The sequence below is a fragment of the Pogoniulus pusillus genome, chromosome 24, assembly GCF_015220805.1.
Source record: "Pogoniulus pusillus isolate bPogPus1 chromosome 24, bPogPus1.pri, whole genome shotgun sequence".
NCBI classification, from domain to species: Eukaryota; Metazoa; Chordata; class Aves; order Piciformes; family Lybiidae; genus Pogoniulus; species Pogoniulus pusillus.
In genome coordinates, this window is record NC_087287.1 from 10,813,572 (window position 1) to 10,836,575 (window position 23,004).

Sequence of the window (23,004 nt, forward strand, 5' to 3'; positions counted from 1 at the left end):
TGTGATTCTGACTTTGTGACCCTGGCAGGCATGCAACTAAGCACATATGACAAACACAACCCAAAGTTCTTAGAGGGCTTTTCCAACCAAAATAATTCTATCACTGTGATTCTGTGACCCCAAGAATGGCCAGAGTGAAGTCAAGCTGCTTCTCTGCTCCATTTTTCATTGCTCACCCAGCTTTTCTCCACTTTGAATCAGGGCTGGAGGCATCAGGAAGTTAAAAGGAGGTTTTTTGGGGGGGGGAGGAGATGGGGGGGAAGGGGGAGTGTTTCTTTTAGAAAGAGAGTGAGGTTGGAGAGGAGGACACAGGCTCTCCAAACCCTGTCTGTGCTCGGTATATTAGGCAGCCAGTGCTGTTGGCTGGGAGCCCAGACGAGGCTTTTGTAATCAAAACATGATCTTGTAGGCTGTGCAACCAGTGCTGGGAGGCCGTCTGATGGCTCTCCTCTTTTAGCTCTGCTCTGGAATCCGCCGGGCGCTGCCGCCGATGTCCACCATGCACCGAGCTGTGAGTGCTGCCTTCCTGGGGCCCGGGAGGGGCGTGGATTGGGGGGGGGGGTCCCTTCACACACACCCCCAAAAAGGCCACCGAAGGACTTGCACTTGTCTCCTTCAGGGTGGCCTTTGGGTGGCTGTCGCTTTGTCGTTCGCCGTCCTCGCCCGGCTGCCGGCAGGCTCGGGCAGCAAGCAGACGCTGCAGCGGCGGGGGGCGGCTGTCGGGTGCCAGGCTTTGCGCGTCCGCGGCAGGGGCAGGCTGCGGTGCCTGGCCGAGGACAGTGTGCCTGCCAGGAGGGTGGGACACCGAGGTCGATGGCAAACAGAGCCAGGCAGCGCCGGGTGTCGGCTATCCCGGCGAAGGCTTTGGGCTGCAGCTGCCAAGCCGGAGGATATTCCGTACGCAGAGCGGATGGCTTTGCCTACGCAGGAGAGGGTTAGCTGAGGGCCCTGTTCCCTCCCCCCTCCTGCCTTCCTCGCTTTCCCAGCCCTGCTGCCTCCCAGCTCCCTGGCTGCAGAAGCAGGAGATGGTGGAACTACGTGGGAAAACACAGCCCGGAGAGCCTGGGGCAAGGCGTCCCCACAGCCCCTGTGGGCTGTGCGTGTCCCACCCAGGAGTGGGGGCATGGCAGAGCCAGATGTCGTCACGCACCCGAGGCACGGAGCTGCTCACTTTCTCCCCCTCCTCTGGTGGCATTTCTATTTGCGATAGCAAGAGGCCTCTCCCTGTGCTGCCTTGCTCTGCCTCGCTGGCCGGCAGGCATCGGGCTGGGCTGCTCTGGGCACCAAAGCCGTGGCAGCTTTGCTCTGCCAAAGCCATTTCTAACTCTGGCGTACGGGCACCGGGGCTCCCCGGAAGAGCTCTTCTCTGGGGAGGGCACCCAGGAGCCCCTTTGCATCCCGATCATCAGCTGCAGCCACGGGCTGGGGTGGTGGATCTGTTCCAGAGGAGAGGAGAGGGCAGGGCGCCCTGTGACCAGCTGGCTGCGAGCGGCCGGTGAGCTAGCGCTGACTTGGCTGGAAGCACACAATGGCTCAGCCCCTGCAGCTGCTGCGAGCTCCACACGCTGCTGGCAGCTTCTGCGCTGCTCCGTGGCCCAGCGTGTTTGGGGCAGCGAACCTCTCACCCTCAGCTCCCCAGCTTCTCTCAGAATGGCCAGAGCTGGAAAGGAACTTGAAGATCATTTAGTTGCAGCCCCCCTGCCGTGGGCAGGGACATCTCCCCTAGACCAGGTTGCCTCATCCAACCTAGCCTTGAACACCTCCAGGGAGGGGGCATCCACAACCTCCCTGGGCAACCTGTTCCAGTGTCTGACCGCTCTCACTGTAAAGAGTTTCTTCCTAATATCCAGTCTCAATCTCCCCTCTTCCAGCTCAAAGCCATTGTCTCTCATCCTGTCACTACAAGCCCTTGGAAAAAGTCTCCCCCCAGCTCTCCTATAGCTCCCTTCAGATACTGTGTCTCCCTGGAGCCTTCTCTTCTCCAGGGCGAACAACCCCAATTTCCTCAGCCTGTACTCATAGGAGAAGTGTTCCAGCCCTCTGATCACCCTCATGTCTTCCTCTGGGGAGGTGAAACTGATTTTTCTGGGGGCACCTGGGGACATGGTTTAAATCCCATTGTGGTATTAGGTTGATAGTTTGACTTAATGATCTTAGAGGTCTCTTCCAACCCAAACAATTCTGTGACTGCATAAACCAAATTGTGCTGAGAGTGATAATGAAGAGGAGAAGAAGTGCTGAGTACCAGCAAAACTTCCCTTCCAGTGACTGGTCTGCAGCTGGAAATGTAAAAGACTACCCACTGTCCCCTTGTGCTGCTGTGCTGCAGCAAAACAAAATGCTGACAAATGCATGGAGAGGGCGAGCAGCCTGACAGGTCCTTTCCACCCTGTGCCTCTGGAAAGAGAAGGGCTCAAATAGAACCTGGGCAGGAATGTCAGATTCTCTCTGAGCTGGCAGCTCTGTCAGCCCTCCTTCAAAGGAATTTGGAGATGAAAAGGGTGTGATGGAGGCCATGCACCAATTTGATCCCACCCTCAGGCAGCCAACACCCCAGCACTCAGCAAAGCTACCAATTTGGTGCTCACAGAGAAGCTTCTGTTCAGGTAAAGGCTGAATTCAACCTTAGTCAGCCTTGCAAGCTGGCCCTGGAAGAGTCGCTGCTCATTCGGACCATCTCCTCACCTGGTCGATAGATGACAGTGGAAAAGCACATTTAATTCTTCTGCAGACCTTGTCAGAATCTCATTGTTCATCAGATGTGGAGGTGATATAAATGTCCCTGTTGTTCCACCTGAAAAAGTGCTGCCTGTGCTGGCAGAGCAGCCTTGGCCAGGGCTCTTAAACCAGCACAGACAAAACCCCTCACTGGGGATGGGAGCGAAGGTCGCAGAAGCATAGACCGTGTTGGGTTGGAAGGAAACTTTAAGGTCATCTAGTTCCAACCTCCTGCCAGGCTTCACCCTGGTGGTTTGATGACTGAGATCTGTGCTGCTTCTGCTCTCAGGATGCTGCTGTGGACGATGCAGTGTTGAGGAAGAAAGAGCAGAAGGATGTTGAACTCGATAAGAAAATCTTGGCGCTGCGGAAGAAGAACGAAGCTCTCATACGAAGGTACCAGGTGAGTCTGCAGGGGCATCCCCACCCCTGCTCACCTTGGGGTCTTCAGCTCAGTGTGAAGCAGTCTCAGAGTCACTTTGTGGCACAGGTGCCATTTTTATATCAGAAAGCACTGGGAGCAGGCTGGCAGAGCTCTCTCTTTTGACACAGCTGCTGCATTGCTGGCTTGCTGACACTTACCTTGGGCTGCAGCATCTCCTCTCACCCTAACATCCTCACACAATCATAAAGGCTGGAAAAAGCTTCTAAGATCACTGCGTCCAACCTTCTACCCTGCACCTCCATGACTGCTAGACAGTGTTGCAAAGTTTTTTGAACACCCCTAGGGACAGTGACTCCACCACCTCCCTGGGCAGCCTGTTCCAATGCTTGAGAACTCCTTCTGGAAAGAAATTGTTCCTAATGTCCAACCTAAACCTCCCCTGGCACAATTTCAGGATGTTTCCTCTTGTCCTGTCACTTGTTACCTAGAAGAGACCAATCCCCAGCTGGTTCCAACCTCCTTTCAGGGAGTTGTAGAGAGCAATGAGGTCTCCCCTCAGCCTCCTCTCCACAGACTAAACAACCCCCAGGTCCCTCAGCTGCTCCTCACCAGACCTACTCTCCAGATGCCTCAGCAGCTTTGTGACCCTCCTCTGGACCTGCTTCAGCCCCTCAATGTCTTATACTGCAGTGCCCAAAAGTGGACACACTACTCAAGGACTCACCAGATTGTCCTTTATGTCCATCACACCCATTCCTCCCCTTCACCTCATACTCTCCTGACCTTTTTCTTGTGTCTCCTTCCCAGTGTCTCCTCATCCTCTTGGATTCATGGCAGGCTGCATCCTCAGGAGTTTTGATAAGTTTATCTTCGGTGCCAGGGCAGGGATATGAGTTAAAGCTCTTCCCAAGGTGGTCTCAGTGTTTCCATGGAACACAGATGTGTCCTAAAGGTTACATGAAAAAAAGGAAGATGAAGGCAAATGGAGGCTGCAGCTGCCAGATGGTTACTGCAGCTTCTCCCTTGGAATTAGGAGGAGTTCTCCAGCTACATCCCTGGGTTTTCTGATCCTGTCTTGGCCAAGAGAGTCTGCCCAGGCCTGCAGGAGATATCCAGCCTGGCTTGTCTGAGCTGGTTTGTGTGACACTGTGGTAACCCAGAGCTGTCTCTGTGGATTTGCCTAGCCTTCCCTGTGAGTGTCTGCATACAGCACCTGCATATATCCAGGTACAGGCTGCTGCTGAGCATTTCCCTGTGTTTCAGGAAATAGAAGAGGATAAAAAGCGAGCTGAGCAGGAGGGCATGGCTGTCACCTCCAGGAGACCCAAGCAGGATGGACTCACTATTACCATCACCAAAGCCCACAATGTAAGTGCTGCCTTTCCTCTGCCACAGGACAACTCTCAGCAAAGTGACACTTCTGGAAAGACTCCACAGCAAAGCTCCTTGCAGACACAGGTCACAGCTCCTCAGCCTTTGCCAAAGGATGTGACAGCTCTGCAAGGATGTGTGCTCAGTCATCTGAGCTGGTGCAGATGAGTTTCCATCCCTGCCCAGGCTCCTGTACCCAAGCACATAGAATTAGCAGAGGTGACCAGCAGGTCAAGGGAAGTTGTCCTTCCCCTCTGCTATGCCCTGGTGAGGCCAGATCTGGAGCATGGGGTCCAGTTCTGGGTTCTCCAATTCAGGAAGGACAGGGACTTGCTGCAGAGGGTGTAGGAAAGGAGTACAAAGATGTTGAGGGGGCTGGAACATCTCTCTGAGGAGGAAAGACTGAGAGAATTGGGACTTTTTAGTCTGGAAAAGAGCAGACTGAGGGAGGATCTGACCAATCCCAATCAATACTTCAACACTGGGCATCAGGAGGATGGAACCAGTCTGTGATCAGTGATGCCCAGTGGCAGGACAAGGGGTAACAGGCACAAAATGGAACATAAGAGGTTCCATCTAAGCATACAGAGAAACTTCTTTAGTTTAAGGGTGAGAGAGCCCTGGAGCAGGTTGCCCAGGGAAGTTGTAGAGTCTCCATCTCTGGAGACATTCCAAACCCACCTGGATATGTTCCTGTGTGACCTTCTCTAGGTGACCCTGCCTTGGCAGAGGGGTTGGACTCCATGATCTCCAGAGGTCTCTTTCAACCCCTGCTGTTCTGTGATTCTGTGAACATGTGTGGACAGGTACACATGGCCCTGGATGGGTCTTAAGTGTCAGAATCACTGCAGATATGTAGGCAGACCATGTGTGTGTTGTTGGAGACACCAGGAATGCCCCTGGGAATGCCTGCAGGCTGGCAGAGTCTCCTTAGGCTTTGTGAGTGAGCAGAGCAAAGCAAGTAGCCCACAACTGGCACAAAATCTTCAGGTCCCCTATTCCACACTGGACCAAACCAGTGTCTGCCCACCCCTCCTGGCAGCGTGGGGCTCAGTAAACCACCCAGTGTGTCCTGCTGGAAGCCCTGGTTGAAGCCCCCTGCCAGTCCCTTCAGCATAGTCAGTGCTCCTGGGCTGTCAGCTCCAGGCTGGTACTTTGCTCACTCCTGGTGCACAGCCCAGCCCTTGCTTCTCTCCAGGGGAGCTCTGTTGCACACGTTTTTCTCTCATACAGGACCTGAAAGATGCAATTACCCAGACTGAACTCTGTGGACAAGATAGCCCAGCCCTTTCGATGGTGAGCACCACCCTCAGGAGCCATCCCCTTGGCTTCCAAGGCCATCTCCATCAGGACTTAGGCTTGCCCAAGCTAACTCAGAGCGCTGCAGAAAGAGCTGAGGATGGCCTTTGTTTCACATAACTCTGGCATTTTAGTCTGAAATGTCAGATTTGTAAGTGCAAAGGATTTTCCAGACCTGCTGTCACTGTGGGTTTGGCTGCTGAGCAGACAAGGAGCCCCTTGTCCACCAGAGCTGGCATGGCACAGCACAGGGCCAGGCACAGAATGCTTCCTGGGGCAAGGCCAGCCTGGTCCTAGCTGGGCTCCCTGCTCCTCTGCAGGTGTGTTTGGGAAAGGGGCTTGCTGTGGGGAGCAGAGGGGCCTGGGCTTGCTAACAGGAATCATTCCTTTTCCAGGACAAAAGGGTAGTGAGTGAGAAATGGGTCAGCCCCTGTCCTACGAGCCCTGGGTTTGGCATTGGCAGTGAGGAAGAGGAGGAGGAGGAGGAAGCAGATCATATGTTCACATTCAGGATGGGGAAGAGGATGCAGCTGGCTGTTACCATGGACAACAAAGCCAAGGTGAGAAGGGAGGAGGATTCCTCTTACACTGCAGCCATTTGACTTACAAAGGAGGTTCTGTTCTGCCTCTCCCTTGAGCGCTCTGCTCAGCACGTCCCTGGTGTCCCCTCTCTGAAGGGAACAATTTGCTTCCTGCTGCTTCTCCCTCTTTTCTCAGTCTTTCAGCACCACCTCAGTCCTCAGCTTCAGCTGCCACACACTTTCCTCCCCATATCTGATTCAGCCCCAGGCCTTGCTAAACCTCTCAGTAGCTCCATCCAGTACCCCCTTCTGAGAGATCAGTCCCCTCCTTGTGCCCTGGGCCACCAACAGGCTTGCTAAACCACATCACTATGCCTTGCAAGAGGATGGAAATAGGTGGGGGCTCAGACAGCTTTTGCTGCATCACTCCCCAGGGAGGCAATGATGTCTGGTGGTAAAACCAGTACCATCTCTCCCTGCTGCTGTATCCCAGCAAGTCCCACATGCAGCAGCAGAGCCCAGTGACATGACCGCCTGTTGCGGCTGCCAATGTCCCCTGGTATTTGCAGACTTAATTAAACCCTGTGTGAGAGGCAAAAGTAATTGAAAATGCTGCTTTATGCTTTAAATCCCAAACCAGCCCCTCCTGGGCTCCACCATCCCTCATGGTGTCTATGCATCAGGATAAAATGAGCCTAGAGGCAGTTTTGGCATGGTGGCACTTAGCTGCTGAGAAGGGATTGATAAATCCTGGGTTCAGTTTTGGGTCTCTCACACCAGAAAGGACATTGAGAGGCTGGAGCAGGTCCAGAGAAGGGCAGCAAAGCTGGTGAAGGGTCTAGAGCATAAGTTTTGTGAAGAGTAGCTGAGAGAACTGAGGTTGTTCAGCTTGGAGAAGAGGAGACTGAGGGGAGAGCTCATTGCTCTCTACAGCTCCCTGACAGGAGGTGAGAGCTGGCTGTGGGTATTTCCCCCCCCCCCTAATATCAGATGATAGGACAAGAGGCAATGGCCTGAAATTGTGCCAGGGGAGAGTTAGGTTGGAGATCAGGAACAATCCTTTCCTGAAAGAAGGGTTCAGGTGTTGGAACAGGCTGCCCAGGGAAGTGCTGGAGTTGATGGTTGGACTGGATGATCTTAGAGGACTCTTCCAGCTCAAACAGTTCTATGATTCTTTTGCTGCTTTATTAAACACTGTCAGTGATTTCCTAGACTGCTTGTCTCACACTGGGAACTCCTGGCCCTTGGTGAGATGGCTCCCAGACTGAGGCATGTCAGAGGAGTGTGCCCTTGCAGAGACAAGGGGCAGAGACAACAGCAGCACAGAGGCTCACTTCTCTCACCTGCACCAGACAAGAGCTGTCTCTACTGAGACTGCAAAATGAGACAGATGTGAAGAAAAACAAGAGACTGAGGGTCTGGTGCTGAAAATGCACCAATGCCTCCTGAAATACCTATCATGTGTGAGGAAGCTCAGTGACTGGAGAAGTGATACAAAAAGTCTTGCTGGTGGGGGCTGTCTGCAGCATGACTCCCTCCACGCTAACATCTGCACTTCTGGCAGAGCCCAGTGAGGATGAGGCTAGTGCAAGGCATCTTGACATCATGGCAAGTTCTCTGGTGCCTGCAGGCCTGCCAGACACACCAGCTGTCAGTGTCTGCTCTTTGCTTTCAAAACCCAAGTTTGAGTGAGGTTTACTTGGAGATCTTGAACTCCTTTGAAGTCAAGACTCCAGTACCTGTAGAAGTCCAAGGAGAAACAGAAAGCAAAGCAGGGCATCCTCTGGAGAGGGGAGCTTCTAAAGTTGGTTCATCCCTAGTAAAGTTGAGCAGAGGACTCATACAGATGGAAGAGAAAAGAAAAAGATGAGAGAGAAAGATGGGGATGGCTTACTAAATCTCTCATTTCCTTCTGAGGAAAAAATCAAAGGGCACATGATGAAACTGAAAGATGACACTTCTGAATGAACAAAACTAGGTTGTTTTGTCCAAAAAGCTGTGCTGGTTTTGTGTAAGCAGTGGCTGAGGGCGCTGGCAGGAGCTCAGCCAGCAACAGATCATCAGCAAAATATGAACCAGATGTAAATCCACACAGGAAAGTCATGAACTGATACTGGCAGCTGGAAATGATACCTGGGAGAGGCAAAGTGTCCTTCTGCAGGGAGCTGATGGATCAGTTTCCTCAGCTATTCTGCTGCTGAGTAAGTCAGTTGAGAAATACAAACACCACTGGCTATGAAGAGGATAAACTCATAGAATCACAGAAGGTTTAGGGTTGAAGGAGCCTCAAGATCACCTAAGTCTAACCCCCTGCCATGGGCAGGGACACTTCTTACTAGACCAGGTTGCTCCAGGCCCCATGCAACCTGAACTTGGAACACTGCCAGGCTTGTGTTAATGCACTTCAAGGGTAGCAACTGCTCTCTGGGCAAGGTTGGATTCACCCCTGGTTTCCCTTCTCTTTTAGCTTCTAGGCTTCTGGTCCACCACAGCCTTGCATTTTGGTCAGGCATTGGAATAGGTTGCCTGGGAGGTGTACAAGAGATGTGTGAGCATGGCACTTTGGGATGTGGTTTAATGGCCACTGTGGCCTTGGGTTGAAGGTTGGATGTGATGATCATAAAGGTCTCTTCCAACTGAAACAGTTCTGTGATTCTGTTGGGAGGTGTTGTTTGGCCAGAGGACAACTTCCTGAGTGTTTCAGTGGCACAAATGCTTGTCTGAAATGCAAATCTAGAGGCACAGAGTTGTTTGGGGTGGACAGGAGTCCAGCCATCAACCTAAGATCATAATGGCCATTAAACACCCCTCAGTGCTCATGCTGCAGAGCATCTCACTGGGGTAAATCCCAGCCTAGCTAAGGTGTGCTCAGTTAAACACACCCCTGTGGTGTGATGTAGCCCTCAGAGTAGGGTGGCAGCTTTATAAACCCAGAAGCATGACCATCTCCTTCATCTCTCTGTTCTGCCAGACAAAAGCCCTTTGCAGACTGGGGGTGGCCACTCCCTGGGAGGGGCAGAGGGCTAAGGCAGGGGTCATTAACTCAGCCTGTCCTTCCCAGGGCAAGCGCATCGTCAGCGAGAAGCGCCCCGAGGGCTTCCCTGGCCCGGGCAGGGTGCCAGACCTGGGTGAGGAAGGCACCGACCACCTGGTGGCTTTCCGCAGGGGCAGGAGGATGCAGATTGCCATCACCATGGACAACAAGGAAAAGGTGAGTGCACTGGTGCCGGCTGGACTGCAGCCTGGCAGTGGCAACCGCTCCTTCTGCTGGCTTGAGGAAGGCTGTCTAGACAGGTTAGGAGCTAGCCCAGCAGCAGGACTTTGGAAGAGACTGTGTGTTGCTGGCGTGGAGCTTCTCACCAACAGATGGTCCTCAGTCACAGTGAAAGAGGGAAGGCTGCAGCCACAGGCTGCACAGGACTGTGAGCCCAGCTGGAGCTAGCCACAGGGCTGCACAGGACTGTGAGCCCAGCTGGAGCTAGCCACAGGGCTGCACAGGACTGTGAGCCCAGCTAGAGCTAGCCACAGGGCTGCACAGGACTGTGAGCCCAGCTAGGGCTAGCCACAGGGCTGCACAGGACTGTGAGCCCAGCTAGGGCTAGCCACAGGACTGTGAGCCCAGCTAGAGCTAGCCACAGGGCTGCACAGGACTGTGAGCCCAGCTAGAGCTAGCCACAGGACTGTGAGCCCAGCTGGAGCTAGCCACAGGGCTGCACAGGACTGTGAGCCCAGCTAGAGCTAGCCACAGGACTGTGAGCCCAGCTGGAGCTAGCCACAGGGCTGTACAGGACTGTGAGCCCAGCTAGGGCTAGCCACAGGACCGTGAGCCCAGCTAGAGCTAGCCACAGGGCTGCACAGGACTGTGAGCCCAGCTAGAGCTAGCCACAGGGCTGCACAGGACTGTGAGCCCAGCTAGAGCTAGCCACAGGGCTGCACAGGACTGTGAGCCCAGCTAGAGCTAGCCACAGGGCTGCACAGGACTGTGAGCCCAGCTAGAGCTAGCCACAGGACTGTGAGCCCAGCTGGAGCTAGCCACAGGGCTGCACAGGACTGTGAGCCCAGCTAGAGCTAGCCACAGGGCTGCACAGGACTGTGAGCCCAGCTAGAGCTAGCCACAGGACTGTGAGCCCAGCTGGAGCTAGCCACAGGGCTGCACAGGACTGTGAGCCCAGGTGGAGCTAGCCACAGGACTGTGAGCCCAGGTGGAGCTAGCCACAGGGCTGCACAGGACTGTGAGCCCAGGTGGAGCTAGCCACAGGACTGTGAGCCCAGGTGGAGCTAGCAGGCTCTTAAACATACTGAGTCCTTAAGACCACAGAAGCACAGAATGGTTTGAGTTGGAAGGGACCTTCAAGATCAGCTCGTTCCTTGCATACTCACCACCTCCACAGGCAGGGACACCTCCCCCTAGACCAGGGTGCTCAAGGCCCCATCCAGCCTGGCCTTGAACACCTCCATGAGGGCACCTCCACAACCTCCCTGGGCAACCCATTCCAGAGCCTCACCACCCTCACTGTAGAGTGTTTTTCCCAATCTCCAGTCTCTATCTTCCCTCTTCCAGCTCAAAGCCACCACTCCTCACCTTATCACTACAAGACCTTGTTGAAAGTCTCTCCCCATATTTCTTGTAGCCACTTTCGGGTACTGGAAGACCACTCTGAGGTCTCTCCAGAGCCTTCTCTTCTCTCCCTGAACCTTCTCTCTCAAAGACATCAGATGCAGTTTTAGGAGGATGGCTGAAAGCACTGCCAGATACAGGGCATGAATTTCTCCTCCTGTCCCTGGCCAGCTTCTCTGGGGCCATACAGCAGAGTGGGTCAGGAGCAGTGTTCTCTTCACTCATTACATGACTTGGAAGTTAACAGAGCTGGGCAATGTCTTCATCTGAACCCAGGCCCTGCTGTGCCTGGCCATAACCTACTGGGTGAGCTGGCTGAACTTTGTTCATCTTTCAAACATACTTCAAATACTTCTCCAATCCCTTCCTCCTCGCACACATGGAGACTTGTGATGTTTTCTGGTGGAGAGTTTGCAGAGATAAGTCAGAATGCCTGCAGCTGACAGGGTCAGCAAGGACTGTGAAGGAAAACAACACTTGGTGTAGCTGCCAAACACACCCAGGAACGCTGGGAGACCAATGAGGCACCCTCTCTGGGACTGCAGCCAGCCATCTGCTCACTGCCCACGTTAGACTTCAGCTTCTCCTCCTCCCCAGCGATTACCTAGGCTCTGGCAGCCCCTGTGCACCTTTGCCATGTCTACCAAGGGGGTTTCTGAGTGCCAGAGGTCTCTGGAGTATTCAGTCCAGTTTAGGGCTCACCAGTTCAAGGACTGGAGAGAGTCCAGTGGAGGCTCTGAAGAGGAAAGGCTGAGAGCCCTGGGGCTGTTGAGCCTGGAGGAGGGCAGCCCCCGAGGGGATCTGCTCACTGCTTAGCAAGAGTGAAGGAGCCTATGGGGACAAGAGGATGGGGTCAGACTCTTTGCCAGTGGTGCCCTGTGACAGGACATGGGGCAATGGGCACCAACTGGAAACCAGAGAGTTCTGTCTGAAGATGAGAAGTAACTGTCTTGGTGTGAGGGAGGCCTGGAGCAGGCTGCCCAGAGAGACTGTGGAGTCTTCTCCTCACGAGAGATTCCAAACCTCAGCAAACAGTGTGTACGTGGGCAAGCTGCTGTGGGTGCCCCTGCTGTAGCAGGGGGGTTGGACTGGATGATCTCCAGAAGTTACTTCCAACACCACCATGCTGGGATTGAGGGATTCTGTGATCTGTACTGCCTGAGCCACTGCTAACTGTCCTTTCCCCAGAGGTTCATGTGGCATCTGTAGCCCATTTCAGTCCAGGCATCACCAACATGATGGAGCTGGTGAGAGGCCTGGAGCACAGCCCTCTGAGGAGAGGCTGAGGGAGCTGAGGTGTAGCCTGGAGAAGAGGAGGCTCAGGGCAGACCTCATTGCTGTCTACAGCTACCTAAGGGAGATTGCAGCCAGGTGGGGGTTGGTCTCTTCTCCCAGGTGACCAGCAACAGAACAAGGGGACACAGCCTCAAGTTGTGCCAGGGGAGGTCTAGGCTGGATGTTAGGAGGAAGTTGTTGGCAGAGAGAGTGATTGGCATTGGAATGGGCTGCCCAGGGAGGTGGTGGAGGCACCGTCCCTGGAGGTGCTCAAGGAAAGCCTGGATGAGGCACTTAGTGCCATGGTCTGGTTGATTGGCCAGGGCTGGGTGCTAGGTTGGACTGGGTGACCTTGGAGCTCTCTTCCAACCTGGTTGATTCCACGATTCTAACACACCTGGACATGATGAGAGTGGCTTGGCCATGTCCACACTGGAGCTGTCCTTGAAGCTGTCAGATGTGATCCTGTGATATGTAGAGCAAGTGTTTCTGCTTCTGCTCTTGCTGGGCTTGTTTAAATCCTTGTCCCTGAGGTCATCAGGGCTGGGACTGTGTGAGGATAGAGCAGCAGGAGGAGTGCCTAGGTTTTGGCTTCAGATCCTGTGCCCTGATTGAAGTGCACAAACAGCCCTGGAATGGATGAAATCTCTCAGATTCACTGATTGTGTTGGGTTGAAAGGGACCCTTGAAAGTCATCTTGCCTATCTCCCTGCAGTCAGCAGGGACACCTCCAACTAGATCAGGCTGCTCTCCTGTGCTTTCACCATGAAACTGAGGGTCCCTTTGGGGCTGAGGGACCAGGCATATGGAGTTAGATTCAGTGTATCTGAGAGCAAGCCCCAAGCTGAGCTTGCCAAGAGCCATATCTGCTTACACCTTTCTCCATGAAACACTGAAAGTCTGATGCTTTGAATCATAGCCTGGCACAGAGGATGTGGAGTAAATTCTGGTGACTCAGCAGCTTGGGTCTTGCTCCTGTTACTTCCAGCTCCCACCAGGCCACCATTCATTTCAGAAAGCAATTCTCAGTCAGCAGAATCACCCTGCATCCCTCAGCTGTGCAGTCTCCTTCACCCAGGCTGGGCTAGAAGGTAGTCCTGGTAATCCCCAGGAATGCAAACAGCTCCATGCTGCTCCTCCTCAGATACCAAAATTCATTTCAAGTCTTCCCTTTTACTTTCCCTTTAACCCAAACCCCTCTGCTCCATTGGCACAGAGTAGGGCTGAAGCTCAGGAGCTCCTCTAGCACCAGTGTGCTGTGGGGGAGGGCTGCTTGGTGCTGGATGAGCACATGCTGGGGCTGAACTCTGCAGGGAGGAGGATTGTGCAGAGCCATTTGGTGCCTTCCCGTGCCACATTCAACTCTGGTCTTGATCAATCTGGTGCCTTGTCCTGGGCTGAAGGAGAGAAGGATCTCTGTCAGGAGCACAGGAAAGTCACACTGGCTTCATGTAACTCCAGCTATCAAATAACCCTGCTGAGGAGCAGCATATGCCCTCGGCATGACTCCAGGCCTTAAAGGAAGATCAGTTTTGCTCCATCATCTGGTGCTCTGTCTGGACAGGAGCCCTGCTCAACAGCAGCCTGGGACTCATGTCACTGGCAGTTCCCATTTAGCGACAGTGTCATGCTTCTGGCTGGCACAGAGAGCTTGGCCCTCGATTTCTCTTTGAACCATCCCAGCCCCAGCACCTTCTGGACATTGGGAGACATTTTCTCCCAACAAGAGTGGTCAGGCATTGGAATGGGCTGCCCAGGGAGGTGGTGGAGTCACTGTCCCTGGAAGTATTCAAGCAATGCCTGGATAAGGCACTTAGTCTGGTTGACTGGCCAGGGCTGGGTGCTAGGTTGGACTGGATCTGCTTGGAGCTCTCTTCCAACCTGGTTGATTCTGTGATTCTGTATTTTTGATCACTCTCATTGCCCTCGTTGGTGCCTTTGTTATTTTTTCTGTACTCTTGTAACACAAGAGGGCCAGAAGCATCTGTGGTATTCACACTGTGGGCTCTTGTGGATGCACTCAGTGGCACAGCAACGTTTCCAGCTCATTCTTTATTCTTCTGCCTAACAACTTTGCATTTTCTTTGCTTATTTTTCCCAAGCAATTGAACTGACATTTTCAGAGAACTAGTCACAATAATACCAAAATGTCACTCCTGAGTGTTAATCACAGCTCAGGCTTCATTACTGCCTGTATGTGTGTAAAAAGGGGCATTTTGCTCCATGTGAGTTCCTTTTGTAGTATTGATCTTGAATTTCATCTGTGATTTCACGATGCAGACACTCAGTGTCAAGAGATCTTTTGCAGCTCTTTCCCTGGCAAATTACATTCTTTGCCCTGGATGATTTAGTATCATCAGCAAACTGTCATCTCTCTCTTCAGCTCCTTTTCCAGACCATTTATGAGCATGTTGAGCAGCCCATGTTCCAGTGGCACTCCTCTGCTAAACTTCTGCCATGGAAAATGGCCTTTTCTTGCCACTTTTTTGTTTCTGTCCTTTAATTAGTTGTTTATCCAAAAGAGAAACATCATTTTCATCATCAAATTATATCCTTGTCATTTGAGTAGCTGTGCACTAGTAGCTGAAGGATGGGATGGCTGCCATCCAGAGGGACCAAGACAGGCTGGAGAAGTGGGCTCAGGGGAACCTCATGAGATAAGTAAGGCCAAGTGCAAGGTCTTGCACCTGGGTCAAGGGCAGTCCTGGGTAGCAGTCCTGGATGGAAGATGAAGAGATTGAGAGCAGACCTGCAGAAAAGGATTTAGGGGACTGGTGAATGAGAAACTGGGTATGAGCCAACTACATGAGTAGCTGAGTGTTAGGACCTGAGCTGAGATCCCCAGTCCAAGGCTTAGCTTTCAGCCTCTCCTGTTACCCTAGCATGGCTGGGATTTTTCACCTCATGCCCCAGATGGTTTCCTGCTCATTCTGGATTCTTTGTGTCCTCCCTCTCACAGAAATGGTGCCCAGAAGAGAGGGTCACAGCCACCACTCCCCTTTGGGTGACATCCTGTAGACTGGCCACTGTCCAGCTTGCCTCCTCCTCTCTGCAGCTCCCCATTGTACCTAATTAAAACAGTTGATAGGCATCCTCACCATCCTTTTTTTTTTCCCTCTCTATTTTTATTCATGATAAAATTCAGTAAAAGTAAGGAAGAGGTCATAAAATACTTCTATTCTTGCTGCCCTTGGTGATTCCAGTTAGGACTGACAGTCCACATCAGCTGGCAGCACATAGCTGTGGCAGAAGCTGCCAAAGAGGAAGTGCAAGGACAAAGAGAAAAGCTGTTCTCCTGATTTTCTCTTCTAAAACAGCCTCAGTGCCCTTACCCTGCCATCTTGAAGCCTGTTTTTTATTACCCAGTGAGAGACTGTCAGTCTGTTAGCACAGAGGACTGAAGGAACCAAGCTATCCTGCAAGGAGCCTGAGCATGTCACTCTACTGATGCAACTTCATGGCCTCCAGCGCTGCTGCTGGCTTGAGGAGGCACACCTGGGACCTTCCTTCCCACCTTTGCCTGGCAGCCCCTACATCTGTGTCAGGGCTGGGGATAATGCTTAATGTTGAGCACCAGTTTTCCTTAAAAGCCACTCTGGCAGTGCTTCAGGATGATTAATACGTGAGAGCTGGGAGCAGGCAGCCCAGGACCAGCGGAGCATGGTGGTTAATTAGCAGGTTACAAATCATCTTTTAAATGGACTGTTGATAGGGCTTCAGGGCTTTTAAACTGGCCTTCTATTAACAGTTTCCCAGGATGGTGGAGCAGCAGTGGCTGTTTGTAGTCTAGAGGCACAAAAGCTGCTCTCAGGGACTTAAGACAAATCAGTCTGACTCCTGTGCTTGCATGGAGGAGGGTCCAAACCCAGGGCAGGAGAAGCACTTGGGTTTGGGATGGGAGAAAAGGCAGAAAGAGGGAGGTGTGAAAAGCTCTGAGCTGCCTTCAGACAGTGAGATTATTAAGCAGACCTTTTTCAACACAGAGCTAGAAAAGAGTATCTTTTCATGTACTAGTTTCCAGAATCCTGTCTGGGGGAGGTCTGAGTACTGAAGAAAAAGCCCTGAGTGTCACAAAACTCCTTCTGCAAAAGAAAGGTTGCTTCTGGTGCCTGCATGTGCCTGGAGAAGTGGGCACCAAAAGGTCAATTTAGTAATTGTGGGTCCTTTTAGAATAAGGTGACAGTGAAGTAGCTCAGAGACATAGAAGCCTGTGAAAGCTTTTGGGCTGGAGAAGTGTTAGCCCAAAACAGTGCTTGGCATAACGCTGGACAATGGCATCAGCACTGTCACCGCTGCAGGTGGACCTCAGCTCTGTGTGTGTGTGCTGGGAGTGAGACAAGCCCGGCAACAGAAGGCAGTTAGGATCCCAGAGCTGCATCCTGGTTAGAAGCAGGCTCTGTCCCAGCCAGTGGAGAAATCCTGGCATACATCTCAGGATAAACCAGCGTCATCTTCTCTGCCTCCTTGCGGAGTCGGTTCCCTGGCCGCGTCTCTCCCCTGCTGCGCAGGAACAGTTAAACCCTGGGCTGATAATGTCATTGTCATATTTCATCACTTTGGGGGCGGAGAGGAGGAAGGAGGAGAAAAACATGTTTTGCTTCCCCGTGGCCTGGGTGTGTCACAGCAGCTGACAGCCGCTTAGGGCAGCCCGCAGCGAACGCCAGAGCCTGCTCCCCAGCCGGCGCACAGGCAGGGGTCACAGAACGGCCCAAGCTGGAAGGGGCATTAAAGACCATCTAGTTCCACCCCCCTGCCATGGGCAGGGACACCTCTCGTTAGCTCAGGTTGCTCAACACCTCACTCAGCCTAGCTTCGAGCACCTCCAGGGAGGGGATATCCACAGCCTCCCCGGGCAACCTGTGCCAGTGTCTTGCCACTCTCCCTGGAAAGGACTTCTCGGTCTCCCCTCTTCACCTTAACGCCGTTGCCTCTCACCCTGTCGCTACAAGCCCTTGTAAAAAGTCCCTCCCCAGCTCTCCTGTACCCCCCTTCAGCTACCGGAGGGCGGCTCTAAAGTCTCTCTGGATCCTTCTCTCCTCTCCCCAAGGCTACTCTTGTCCCTGTCTCTGCACAGCTCAGACCTGCTGTCCTGCTGGGGGAGGACAGGCTCGTTTAGATCCTGGTTTGCACTGTGCCCTTTGAGGAGCAAAAATAGCAGCAGACTAAGAGGAAAGGCAGCCTGGCTGCGAGCGAGGGCTGAGAGGATGGCGACTTGCGCAGCGCTCCTGTGGCACAGCCGCCTGTGATGTGCCCCAGCCCCAAAGCCTCCGGGCTGCAGCTCACAGCCACGCAGGCGCTGCCCCTTCCCCGGGGTCCCTCGGCCAGGCCTGCCCGGCACATTTGCTGGCCACTGGCCACTCCTTGGCAGAGCCGGGGCTGAGGACAAGCTGTGCTGGGCTGCAGACAGGCAGGGCAGCGCCACCCCCGCAGCCTGGCGGGGCTCTGCGGATGCTCCAGCTTGCCGGCTCTGCTCTTCGGGGGTGCACTCGGCCCTTGAGAAGGCTCCAGGCTGAGTTGTTCCTTGCCTGAGCTTGCAGGAGAAATAGGCAGGCTCAGATGAGGCAGTGGGCACGGCCGTGCAGCTCCCTGCCCCAGCTTCCCGTCGGCTGTAGCGTCACAGAATCGTTTTGGGTGGAAAAGGTCTTCAAGTGCAAAGGCTGAGTCCAACCATTCTCTAACTGTACCAAGGCTAAGCCACAGCCCTCAGCACCACAGCTCTGCAGCGTCTAAACAGCATCACCAGGGATGGGGATTCAGCTGCCTCTCTGGGGAGCCTGATCTGCTGTCAGAGAAATGTTCAATGAAGAAGTTTCTTCTAATGTCCAACCTAAACCTCCCCTGAGGCAACCTGAGGCCATTTCCTCTTGTCATTTGTTCCCTGGGACGAGACACCTGGCTTCAGCCTCCTCTGAGGGAGCTGTAAAGAGCAATGAAGTCTCCCCTCAGCATCCTTTTCTTCAGGCTGAACAACCCCAGGTCTCTCAGCTGCTGCTCACCAGTCCTCTTCTCCAGACTCTTCATCAGCTTTATTGCCCTTCTCTGGACCCACTCCAGCACCAAAACCTCCTTCTAGGAGTGAGGCCCCCAAAACTGAACCTAGTTATGAACTGCCTTTGTCATTTCTGAGGCAATCCGTGCTCCTTCCCTCCTGTCTCTCCTCCCACACAAGGCTTCCCTCAGGGATGGAGGGGCTCCAGCTCTGGCTGCAGCTGCTTCCTTCATACTTTCTCCAAACTGATGAGTTTCCTTTACAGCTGCTTTAAAGGCTGAGCATCCATCTGCTCCTCATTCCCCAGCCAGCCTCCTCAAATCAGCAAATTCCCCATCTTTCTGCTGCTTAACCTCTACAGTGCAAGAGAGGAGGGCTGCAGGCACTCATTAGATTCCTTGCACTAGGCTCTTCAGGTGGGGCTGTAGGACAGGTTGACTTTGAGCCTGGATGGAGCACTTTTGGTTACCTAACTTTTCACAGCATCCTTTCAAAATAAACACTCAGGATCATCTCTCACCACCTCCTGGCCCATTCTGCAGCCCTTTCTACTCTGCCCAGGGCAAGCTGCAGCTGGAGTCCTGGGTCCAGTTCTGGGCTCCCCAGTTCAAGAGAGATGGGAAACTACTGGAAAGAGTCCAGGGGAGGCTGAGAAGATGCTGAGGGGTCTGGAGCATCTCTGTGAGGAGGAAAGGCTGTTGAGCCTGGAAAAGAGCAGCCTCAGAGGGCATCTGCTCAATGCTCAGCAAGAGCTACAGGGCCTGTGGGTATGGAGAAGAGGACAGGGCCAGGCACTTGTCAGTGGTGCCCATTGACAGGACACAGAGCAATAGCCATGAACTGGAGCCCAGGAAGTTCCACCTGAAGATGAGGAGAAACTTTGGTGTGAGGGTGCTGGAGACCTGGAGCAGGCTGCCCAGGGAGGCTGTGGAGTCTGCTTCTCTGGAGAGATTCCAGCCCCTGAGGACACTGTGATCCTGGGCAAGCTGCTGTGGGTGCTCCTGCTCCAGCAGGATGATCTTCAGAGGTGACTTCCAACACCACCATGCTGGGATTGGAAGATTCTGTATTGAGACTGGTATCCTGAGTTTCCCACATCCATCCCTGGAATGCTGGGGGTGGCAAATGACTGGAACAAATCCCCTGTTCCCAGGCAGGGACGGAGCTCAGCACCGACGCTTTCTGGAAGAGCTGACTGGGCAGTTTGGCTGCTGCTGTGCCCTTTGTGTTCCAGTTTTGCTTGGCTGTGCAAAATGGCAGCATGATCATCTCATGCCCCACGCATCCCCAGCCCTGGAGCAGTTTGGCAGGGAGGGGAATTTGGGCATCCCTCATCTCTGCACCCTGGGTCCTCTCCATTCGTGATAGCAGCTTGGCTGACCCCACTGGAAGCAGGGATGGACCCCAGCAGAAGGACAGTGTGTTTGACAGGGACAGAAATCACTGCCAACTTCTCCATGCTGGCTTTTAGCTGCATCCCAGATGGGCTCCCAGCCCTCCTATAGGCACATCATGAGCTGGGTCTTTGGCCCAAGTCTGAAAAGCTACACAAAATGCAGTTTTCCTTGGAGACAGATGGGGCTGCACAGAACACCTCTCTACCTCTAGCCTGGGAGGAGGAGGAGTGACACAGAATTTAGACTTGTTTGGGTTGGAAATGACCTCTAAGCCCATCCAGTCCAACCATCAACCTAACAGCACCATGGCTTCTAAATCATGTCCCCATGACATTCAACAAGGCCAAGTGTAAGGTCCTGCACCCGGGTTGGTGCAATCCCAAGCACAGATCCAGGCTGGGTGGGGAATGGCTGAGAGCAGCCCTGAGGAAAAGGCCCTGGAGGTGGAGGTTTGGCTGATGAAAAGCTCAAGAGGAGCCTGCAGTGTGAGTGCAGCCCAGACAGCAACCCTGTGTTGGGCTGCAGCAAGAGCAGTGTGGGCAGCAGGGCAAGGGAGGGAATTCTGCCCCTTGGCTCTGCTCTCCTCAGACTCCGCCTGGAGTCCTGTGTGCAGTTCTGCAGCCCCCAACACAGGAAGGACATGGAACTGTTGGAGCCAGTCCAGGAGGCCACAAAGATGCTCAGAGGGCTGCAGCAGCTCTGCCATGAAGACAGGTTACAAGAGCTGGGGCTCTTCAGCCTGGAGAAGAGAAGGCTTCAAGGAGACCTTGTAGTAGCCTTCCAGTATCTGAAGGGGGCTACAGGAAGGCTGGGGAGGGACTATTGACAAGGTCTTGTAATGGCAGGATGAGGAGTAATGGGTTTGAACTGGCAGAGGGGAGATTTACACTGGACGTTAGGAATGAGTTCTTTCCAGTGAGGGTGGTGAGACACTGGCACAGGTTGCCCAGGGAGGTTGTGGCTGCTCCCTCCCTGGAGGTGTTCAGGGCCAGGATGGATGAGCCCTTGAGCGACCTGTTCTAGTGGGAGGTGTCCCTGCCTGTGGCAGGGGGTTGGAACTGGATGATCTTTGAGGTCCCTTCCAACTTAAACCATTCTATGCTTCTGAGTGCCATGTCCACACCTTTCTTGAACACCTCCAGGGATGGTGAGTTCACCACCACCCTGGGCAGCCTGTCCCAGGGAGCTGTATGTTTTCATACATCCCTTCTTTCTGACTTTTTTTACCTCAGCATCGGTTTGAGTCAGGGGCCCAGGAACCAATCTTCCTTCTCTTGCTGGCCTTCCCTGGGCAGTTTGACATGTCCTGGTGGGCACAGGGTCAGGCACTGACTTCTTTGCCAGGAGACCTTGCTCAATCCTTGAAATAATCCCCTTGTCTGTGCTCCTGCAGGCAGAGGAGAGGAGAACAGCAGAGAAGAGGAGATCAGACAGCGACAGAGGCTCAGAAAGTGAGCATAGCCGGAAGGTGAGTGGAGCCCAGTGTCCCTTTGAGGGGAGCCTGGGCTTGGGAGAGGAAACCAGTAGGATGTGCCTCCCCATCACTGAGGGTTCCCTCAGCCCTTCGGGAAGCAGCAGTGTGCTCTGATGTGGTCTCACCATAGAGTCGTAGAATGGTTTGGGTTGGAAATGACCTTTAAGATCCTCCAGTCTAACCATTAACCCAACACCACCACGGCCATCAAACCATGTCCCCAAGTGCCATGGCCTTGCATTTCTTGAACATCTCCAGGGATGGTGACTCCACCACCTCCCTGAGCAGCCTGTTCCAATGCCTGACCACTCTTGCAGGAAATTAATTATTCCATATCTCCAATCTAAACCTCCTTTGGCATAATTTCAGGTCATTGCCTCTCATCCAGATTTTTCCTGAGCAGAACAGACCTGAAGCAAAGCAGGACTGGAAAAAGGTAGTAAAGGACCTGCCCTTCACACCTTGTGGTGGCTGCTCAAGCCAGCAGCCCAGCAGCAGGGGTATTTTGCAGGGTAGGGTCCTCACCCATGTAGCAGCACTGTCCTTGTTGGTTTCTCTGGCAAAACCTCTTGCTCATGGATTGAGAAGCTCAGGACTGTGTTAGCTGCAGCTCCTCCCTGCAGCAGAAGCCAAGAGGTTGGAGGTAAATGAGAGCAGAGCTCTTCCCACTGACTCTTTAATGCAAACCCTGGAGGACATGCTGGCTCCCCCGAGCCTGCAGATGCTCTTAATTAACAGAGCTCAAATTTAATAGCCCCACCTCAGTGGGATTCATTAAGAGGACACAGATGGGCTCTGAAACATTAATTCCAGCTGAATACAGACCCCTCAAGAGCAGAAAAGGGAGGCAGAGTAGCCTGTGGCCTAGCTAACCACAGCCACACTGCGACTGAGCTGAGTTCTTGGTCGGGGAGCAGCTGCCCCTGCTCTTGGGGTTCCACAGCCACCTCTACATCTCCCCACAAGGAAGCGCAGGTGTTAGCCTTGGTCTTGCCCAAAGTTTTGCCTTTCCCTTTGCTAAGGGGCAAGGTGATGGCACAGGGCACTTCCCTTGTCCTCCAGCTCTGGAGGAGGAGCCCTGCTCTCAGGAGCCGTGTGATGCTCAGCTCTTGTGTGCTGCTTCTCTGTGGGCACATCAGGATCCATCGTGGCAGGACCTGCTGTACCTGACTGTGCTGTGAGGCTGGAAGCTGTGGGAAGCATCTCCAGGTCTGTGCCCCAGCTCCTTCTTTGTCCCTGTGTTCCTGGCCTTTCTGTGCACCTCACCTCTCCCTTTTTGTGGGCACAGTCTCGGGTCGCTCAGCTCCTGCCAGCTAAGGAACAGAGGAGCAATCACTGCCACCCCACCTCCAGCCCACGCTGCTGGGTCTCCTTGGTAACAGGGCTTTCAGTCTCTCCTTCCCTGCTGCTCTGCTTTGATCAGCAGCACAACCCAGGGCGTTAATCCTAGTTCGGGGAAGGGGTGAGGGTGGCTGGTGTGGAAGGGCACAGGCACGAAGTGATGAATTAACCACTGGCAATTAGCACCTCGGGCCCCGGCTCTGCACTAAGCTGTTCTCTGCGCCGTGTTGCTTGACAGCACGGCACGGCCACTTGGCTGCTCGTTCCACCACATCCATTACCCTGGCAGCTGGGTTACCTGCCCCCTCCCTTCACATGCTCCAGCAGCTTGCAGCTGTCTTTTCATTAAGCTTTCAACTCTGGAACGGTGGCAGCCCTTAACTAGTACTTCATGAGGAGGAGTGAGAAACCAAGAGGCTGGAAGCCTCAGTGGGGTTGGAACTAGATGATCTTTAAGGTCCTGGTTCAAACCACCCTCCCACTAGAGCAGGTTGCTGAAGGCTTCAAAGGGAAATGCTTTTAAAGTCACACACAGTATTACACAGTATTATCAGGGCTGGAAGAGACCTCACAGAGCATCAAGTCCAACCCTTTACCACAGAGCTCAAGGCCAGAC

General features: G+C 53.6%; 1 protein-coding gene across 3 annotated transcripts in view; it reads left to right on the forward strand.

The window, feature by feature from the left end:
* Positions 1–304: 304 nt before the first annotated feature.
* CCDC9B (coiled-coil domain containing 9B) overlaps positions 305–23,004 on the forward strand; it is a 44,063-nt gene continuing 21,363 nt past the window's right edge. For 2 of the 3 annotated variants that reach the window (XM_064163567.1, XM_064163568.1), the window contains exons 1-7: positions 305–511; positions 3,008–3,121; positions 4,367–4,471; positions 5,708–5,770; positions 6,169–6,333; positions 9,356–9,505; positions 20,967–21,041. In XM_064163567.1, the coding sequence (XP_064019637.1) occupies positions 491–511; positions 3,008–3,121; positions 4,367–4,471; positions 5,708–5,770; positions 6,169–6,333; positions 9,356–9,505; positions 20,967–21,041 (693 nt within the window). In that variant the 5' untranslated portion in view covers positions 305–490. The remainder of the gene's footprint in view (positions 512–3,007; positions 3,122–4,366; positions 4,472–5,707; positions 5,771–6,168; positions 6,334–9,355; positions 9,506–20,966; positions 21,042–23,004) is intronic. The other variant, XM_064163569.1, reaches the window with a different exon arrangement.